Here is an 8086-nt window from a genome sequence, read left to right on the forward strand (position 1 = left end):
AATTTGCATTAGCAACCATTATTGTTTTAGACACAAAGTCTGTGAAGTTCAAAACTTTAAATTGATCGGTAATTTTCAAAATAAGGGCTGGATACAGAGGGCAATAGAGCAATGGGGAACACTAAATGGAACATGCACAAGAAGAGTTAAAAATGACCAGAAATTGCAACTAGTAGGTTTGGGAAAGAGGTGAGGTTGCAAATCCTGGGCTTGAAATAGAAGTGAGGCTGTAACTGATCAGAAAAAAGAATCATCACGTTCAAGTGAGTAGAGAGAAAGCAAAATGTTGTTAATTGACATTTATACATGTAGTAACTTGCATGCTGTCTTTTTTTCTTTTTTTTTTCAGATCTGTGCAAATGTGATGGAGTACTGTGAGTCACTTATGTTGCAAAGTGCCCCCAGTTTTCAGCACACTGTTTGTCTGTTCACTCCTAGCCTGTCAGAGACAACCAACCGAGATGGGCCTCGTCAAGGTGAGATTTTAGCATGCTGTTTTTTGAGATTGAATAGCGACATCTGGGCTAGCATGAAATTACCTACCAGAGGCTGTAGTTTATCTTACACTTTAAGTCTCTTTATGCCAATGCTGTAGCTGCTCATTTTCTTATACTGTAATAAATGCATGTATGGCCTTGCACTCCACCAAATAAGGGAACTAATACAAGTTAAAACAAAAGTGACCAAAAATGCTTTTTAAACTGATTCCCCTTGCAGCCTTAGAAACACATATATCAGTAAAATAATGTGTATGTAAATAAATAGTATAAGAGGGGGAAGGTAAGGATTTAAATTTTTTTTTCAGCAGCTGTGCTAGATTAAGTTAGGTGGAACTAGGACGTTATTGATGACATGTAAGGTGCATTTTGATGCTGACTGGAACTCTTCATTATGGCACGTGGCAACAGGTTGTGGTGTGCTATTATGTAGCTGAGTGGTTAAAAAATTTACATAGTATGTCTTCTGGTCTAGGTAAAGTTTCATGTGTTACGCTCAGTACTTACTGTACTGACTGTCTTCTAGTACTGCAGACACAGAACTTTTTGCCTAGACTTTAATTTGTGTAAATTCTAAAACAGAAATAAAATGTAAACTTGCAAGTGCATGTTTTTCATGTCTTTCACTACTTTATTGACAGAGAAGATACCTTATTGATTTCTTGATTTTTTTCGTCATTTAATTTGATTTTTGTAACTTGGTCATATTTTTCTAGATGCACAAGCTCCAGTGGTTCCGTACTGGCGCTTGCCTGGTCTGGGCATTATTGTCTACCTACTGAAACAGAGCACTAATGATTTCTTCAGTTATTATGATAGTCATCGTCAGAGTGTTAACAAACTGCAAAATGTGGAGCAACTCCCACCAGATGAAATAAAAGAGGTAACAGTTCTGCTAACTCTGTAGTCTGTGTGTTTGCTCGTAACAGATATAGCTCAGGGACTCAGAAGCATCTTGGGTAAGTAAATAGTTCCAGTTCTCTTGCATGATCTTTCCTGCTGTTGATAGGAGGGTCCATAGGATGGGCAGCATAAAATTTGGGGGAAAATATTGGGCTTAGCTCTGTAAAAGTAGCGCATGTTTTTTCATTATACTGGAAGAACATTGCTAACGCTTTGGGATTGCTCATCATGTATCCTTCTTGAACAAATAGATGTAACTTGTGTTGTGTTGAGTAGCTCTAACTTTTGCATCAGTTCTTGTTGAGATGACTGGGTTACAGAGAGAATGGGGATTTTATATAGAAGAGAAATCACTGTCACTATCACAGTGAACTAATAAACTGACTGATAACCCAAATGATCATTTTTCTTGATACAAAAGTTGCTTGGGGATACGTTTAGTTTATTCATTTTTTTTGTAACCAAGGCTATATGAGTTAAAAATAGAGACCACAGTTCTGAAGAAATAGTAGCTGACATTTGACAAATAATTTTATTTGCTTATTTCTTTTATTATTCTGCTCTGACTTGCTACCTTGTTTTTCCTCTTCTTGTTACAGCTGTGTCAGTCAGTTATGCCAGCTGGGGTTGACAAAATCTCCACTGCCCAAAAATACGTTTTGGCAAGGCGACGCCTAGTGAAGCTAATAAACAACCGAGCCAAACTACTTTCTCTCTGTTCTTGTATCCTTTTAAAACTGAAATGACCCTAAAGATGCTGTTCCAGAAATGCGGAGAAATAGGAACAGATTCTTTTTACTGAGAGTTTTGACCACTTTGAACACATTATTAGGCAAAAGGGAAATTTGAAATTCTGAAACTTAAAATAGTAAGAGTGTATTGTTCTGCTACTGTCAGGCTGTAAGTATTTTTAAATTAGTACTCTGGCTGGAAGATGAGGTTAGTGATAATTCCCATCATGGAGACCCCGCTAGGATGTTCTTCAATATTATGATAAAGTACAGCTCTTAAATATTATTACAATATTGTATTGCTAATATTATTACAGCCCAGCTCTTAAATTTAGTATCCAGAACCACTAAATATGTACACATATGTACAGGTGCAGTGGCAAAAGTGCTTTGAAAAATAATTGAGATGTGTGTCTGAGCAAGTGGAGTTCCCAACATTATAGTGAGCTGTGCATAAGCCTTTTCTCATAAACATCAGTAATTCTATGGAAATAACTAATCACACACAAAATAATTGTCTGCAGAGGATTGGAATTTTCCTCTGAAACCTAGCTTAGGAAAGATGTGCTCTTGCAGGAGCACCCGTTGTAGCTTAAGATATTACTGCCACCTCCAGCTTTACAACCTCAGCTCTAAATTCGCTATTTCTGCAACTGAACTACCATTACAAATCACTTGAGCACTGATAGTCTGCTCTGGTGCAGAGTGCTGGTTTAAAGCCTCTCCAGGTTGAGCACAGCAGTCATTAACCTAACCAGTCACTAACCTAGCCAGTACTGCACAGAAGCAGGTAAGGAGAGAGCATGTGGTCCGTTACCAGGCCACAGTAGTGGGGGTTGAACCTGCTGTTGGAGGAAGTTACAGATGGTTGAGATAACATCTTCAACTGCTTCAAAGTGATTGTGTGAATACACTTATATAGTGAATGTACTATCTAAAGCCAACATATTTAAACTCCTTCACTTAGATGTGTGTCTACAGATATTATAGAAACCTGTCTCTTCATTCTTTGGCGTCACCTGGAACACTATCTACTGAACTGCATACCCACTGACTCCCAAGACCCACTGCTGTCTTCCAGGACATCATTTAAGAGAGGAAGACTGCAAGGTAAAATTTCTGAAATGTTGAGGTGTCTCTGAGTAACTCTGATGATTAAATTTAAAACTGATTTAGTTACTATTAATATCTTGCCATTTGTATTTAATGAAGAGATTTTGTTTGGTTTTGGACTTACGCTTCTTTTTTCCTCTGGAGAATTGACAATACAAATATTGTTGAGTCACAGGCTTTTGTGTTTTGTCTATTACGCATATCTCCAAATAGAAGTATTTTTTATTTATTTCTGTTAAAAAAAGTAAAGTTCAAATAATATAATCAGATCGTGGTCCAAAACAATGCATATGAAAATGTTGTAATATAATAATCTAAGATTAAATTAAAAATTAAAATGAAGACTGATGTTTTTGGAAATATTTTTAGAGACGTAGGCACTATTGATTCACCAGAAAAATTTAAGTGTGTTGAATTCTGGTATTAAAAAAAAAAAAAAAAGGAATGGAACTAAGTCAGAAAGAGAAGTGATCTGGGGAGTCTGGGGAGGAGCTTTTTGCAAAGTGCCATGTTGTGTGCTCAAAATTATTAATGACTGTTCAATGATTTAGGAAAAATACGTTAAGTACAAAAAATACTTTAATTTCTAATATACAAGTTTGGTGACCAATTTTGAGTATTGCATTTTAAAATAATTTTATAATGATGTGGAAAAAATATGTTGTTGAGTGGCCAACATAATTTTAACTTCTTGTTTTCCATCACTAGATTCCTTTGGTTCAGAGCCCAACTTGGATTTCAGCAGTGGCCTGAATCGAGTGAGCCAGCATGATATAGATCAGGTGAGATTTAACAGTCTGCCGAGAAGTACAGGGTGCGAGTGATTGCCATACAGCTATTGAGAGCAGTCTGATCATAATTTTCCCATCTCTACCTCTGGTAACTGTGGTGGTTTTACCCAGCTGGGCAGCCGAGCTCCACCACAACTGCTCTCTCACTCCCCCTCCTCAAAGGAAAAGGGGGAGAAAACAGAATGAAAAGGGCTCAAGGGTTGAGATAAGGGCAGGGCGATATCTCAACAATTACTGTGACGGGCAAAATAGACTTAGTGTAGGGAGATTAGAAAAATACATTGCCTATTAGTAACAACCTAGAGAAGTGAGAAACGAGGAAAACAAACTAAAAACACCTTCCCACCGTTCACCCTCTTCCACCTTCTCCGCTGAGTGGCACAGGGGAACTGGGAATGGGGGCTGTGGTCAGTCCCTGACGCTTCATCTCCGCTGCTCCTTCACGGTCCCTCTCTGCCCCTGCTCCACGAGGGGTCCCTCCCACGGGATGCCGTCCTTCCTGAACTGAGCCTGCAGGGGCTGCCCACAGGCAGCAGCTCTTCAAGAACTGCTCCCACGTGGCTCCGTACCACGGGGTCCATCCATCCCCCAGGAGCAAACTGCTCCAGCACAGGTCCCCCACGGGCGGCAGCTCCCCCCAGACCCCCTGCTCCTGCGTGGGCTCCTCTCCACGGGCTGCAGCTCCGGCCCAGGGCCTGCTCCTGCGGGGGCTCTCCATGGGCCGCAGCCTCCTCCAGGCCACATCCACCTGCTCCACCGGGGGCTCCTCCACGGGCTGCAGCATGGAGATCTGCTCCGTGTGGGACCCATGGGCTGCAGGGGGACAGCCTGCTCCACCTGGGGCCTCTCCACAGGCCGATGGGGAACTGCTGCTCCATGCCTGGAGCACCTCCTGCCCTCCTGCTGCACTGTCCCATGGGTCTGCGGGGCTGGTTCTCACTCCTCTCCCCCAGCTGCTGTTGTGCTGCAGGGGTTTTTCCCTTTCTTAAATGGGCTCTCACAAAGGCACAAACAACATCACTTATTGGCTTGGCTGTCTGCCAGTGGTGGGTCCCTCTGGAACCAGCTGGAACTGGCCCTTACCTAACATGGGGCAACTTTTGGATTCTTCTCACAGAGGCCACCCCTGCAGCCCCCTGCTACCGAAACCTTGCCGCATAAACCCACTACATTAGCACCAGCAGTAAATAACTTAATTTAAAACTAATGAAGTGTTGCAGAAATTTTTAGAAAGTGTTATGAAGCAGGTAGCAGCTGCATTGCTGAACACACATTTTCAAGTCTTAATATACAAAATTAAATGAAAAATGAACTAGATAGACTATTAGGAAGAAAATTAATCATTCTTTTCCTTTTATAAACCAGTCAAATGGTATGTATTTTTTAATAATAGCTCACTGAAAACATCAGTTATCCTTGAAAGATTTGCAACGTGAGGGCATGATTCCTGATTTTCTGTGAATCTATAACTGTTGGGAGCAACAGGTTGACAGCAGCTAGGCCGTAGAGTAATGAGATTGAAAAGGGTAAGAGAAACTGAGCAGACTATAAAATACGAATGCTAACACAGAAGTGATTTCTACTTACACAGCAATTTAATAGTTTGTGTTAATTGGATGCAGAAGTGGCAGGAAAAAAAAAGTTCATTTTTATTAATAAATCCCATTGACATTTCTCCTGGTGTTTGTGCACAGAAAAGCTATGCTCAGACGTTTCAAAACCCTTACTTTTGAAAGGGTTTTAGAGAATAAAGCATTGTAAAAGGGTTGACAGACAATGGATAAGTGGATGTTTTAGAGAAGATTTTGTATTGTTTACTGCAACAAATCTCTGTTTCTCAGCTTCAGATAGAAGCCACAAACAGCTTTGGTGAATCTCTGCAGAAGAAGCTTCTGGACATCGAGGGGTTATATTCTAAGGTTCGGTCACGCTACACCTTTATTCAAGCTCTTGTGAGACGCATCCGTGGTCTCCTAAGGATATCAAGGACTTAAAAGACTGATAAAGGATGCTTGTGCCTTGAAGCAGTGCACTTGGGCGGGCCTTCTGGATCATCATATTTTATAGATCATACATTTTCTAAATAATGTCAGAAAAAATGTTACCTTTTTTATTATCTCTTTGGATAAGTTTTGTGCATTCTTTCCTACTGCTCCCAACTTGAACGGAAAAATAAAGAATTGTTTTTAAGTGAGTTATGATTAATGTAAAAATTCAAGCAAGAAAGATTTCAAATGGAGGACATAAAGGAAGCAAAAAGTTGTTCTGCAATTGTGATGATACTACACTTGTGGATGCTGTTAGAGAAAATGAAAAGATCTGTGTCTGTTTATGCTGTTCTTGCTTCACACACATTTAATGAAAGAGAGATTTCAAGTGTCAGCACTTGCAGACTGTGATCACACCCTTTGGTATGGATTCTCTATGAAAGGAGATCATTTTTGCACAGTAAACTGCTTGTTTCTGCTCCCCATTGCCCTTCCTTTTTTAAGCTAACAGGAATACAAGCTTCCTCTCTTTAGACAATTCTAGATATGAGGTAGAAGTAAAAAACAAACAAACAAAAACACACAGGGAAAGGCATGGAAGGTGACTGCCTTACGTTTCGTTCTTTACAGCTTAGAGGACTAAAGACTTCTATGCTGTTTCTGCTGAAACAGGAGTATAAAGACAGAATACAAGGTATGAAGAGGGAGCCAACATGCTCGAGTGGTAGATTGGTTCTGTAGTTACCGATTATTCTCATAGGAGGTTTTTGTATCATTGTTTCTTACGTAAAAAAAGGGTAGTGTAACCTCTGATTTCTGATGTAAGATCCGTGGGATTTCTCTTATTGCACTGTCTGAACTTAGAGCCCAGTTCTCCATGTGTGCCTTGTAAATTGTCTCTCCTGAGTTTCCGTTATGTAGTGTTTCACATTCTTAAGGATGTTGTACTTCACATAATTAATTTGTGCAGATGAATTTTGCCATCTTTTAAGCAGGGGTAATTATAGCCCTGCTATCAGGTGATGGTTATTCGCTGTTCTTTAGGAATAGCTAGTTATTAATGGTTTACACAGTTGGATTTTTTCTGTTGATTGGCAACAGTTTTTTTTGTTTGTTTTTCTACCATCTTAGTGAAAGTCAGGAAGCAATGTATTTAATAAGCAACTCCGTACAAGGACATAATTTTGGAATTCTCCTGTCTCAGGAATTTACTAGATTTCAGAAAATGCCGTTCTGATAACTGACTGATATTTGTGTGGGATTTCTGCCTAGACAGATGTCAGTATTTACTTCTTGCAAATCATTCCTGAACGTGTGGACCTCTGCGTGTTCCAGATGTTTCAACAGCCCAGCAGCACGAACAGGAAGGGAAGTGCTGTAACACCTCACAGAGTACCAGGACACTGTATTTTATGATTGGTAACGCTTTTACCGCACTACTAAGCTGTGCTAGTTTCTGTCCTTCGATGGTGACTCCAGTAGCCACTGCTCTTGGGAAGAGCAAACCTGAGGATGCTTTGACTGCTTATTTGGCCACGTCAGCTGTTGATGATGCAATGATCTCAGTCCTGATACACCTACCGTAGCGATCTTATGCATGCATCTTATTGTTTAAGCCAGAAACCGTTGTACAGAAGGGAGCCCGGTGGTGTCAGTTTGCCCCTCTTCTGCGCCACTGAAAGCTGCACGGCTCCAGGGCGGCTCTGCAGAAATGAATGCTTTATGGGCAGAAAAGGGAGCTTTATGGGCATAAATGGATGCATATGGGCAGAGATAGACGTTTTATTGATATAAAGGGGCGCTTTGCTGCTTCCTGGGCACGGTGCCCCAGAGCTACGCCGCCCCTCTCCCTGAGCATCCCTGCGGCTCCCGCAGAGCCTGGTGGTGGTGCTGGGGACTAGTTCTGAAGCCCCTCAGCGATGGCGAAGCAGTGGTTGCCGGTAACGCGGGGGATTTTTTTCTTTTTTAATCAGGGTGAGGGAGCGGGTGAGGGAGGCCGGGCCGGGCTGCGCCACCTCCCCTCAGCACCACCCCTCAGCGCACGCCCGCCCGCCCGCCGCGCT

At 41.3% G+C, this 8086-nt stretch overlaps 1 protein-coding gene across 2 annotated transcripts in view; it reads left to right on the forward strand.

The window, feature by feature from the left end:
* NUP205 (nucleoporin 205) overlaps positions 1-6229 on the forward strand; it is a 53179-nt gene extending 46950 nt beyond the window's left edge. For both annotated transcript variants that reach the window (XM_035551701.2, XM_035551700.2), the window contains exons 38-43: positions 350-476; positions 1214-1380; positions 2000-2123; positions 3113-3241; positions 3953-4026; positions 5877-6229. In XM_035551701.2, the coding sequence (XP_035407594.1) occupies positions 350-476; positions 1214-1380; positions 2000-2123; positions 3113-3241; positions 3953-4026; positions 5877-6029 (774 nt within the window). In that variant the 3' untranslated portion in view covers positions 6030-6229. The remainder of the gene's footprint in view (positions 1-349; positions 477-1213; positions 1381-1999; positions 2124-3112; positions 3242-3952; positions 4027-5876) is intronic.
* Positions 6230-8086: the final 1857 nt, after the last annotated feature.

Source organism: Cygnus atratus, chromosome 1 (genome assembly GCF_013377495.2).
Source record: "Cygnus atratus isolate AKBS03 ecotype Queensland, Australia chromosome 1, CAtr_DNAZoo_HiC_assembly, whole genome shotgun sequence".
Lineage (NCBI taxonomy): Eukaryota > Metazoa > Chordata > Aves > Anseriformes > Anatidae > Cygnus > Cygnus atratus.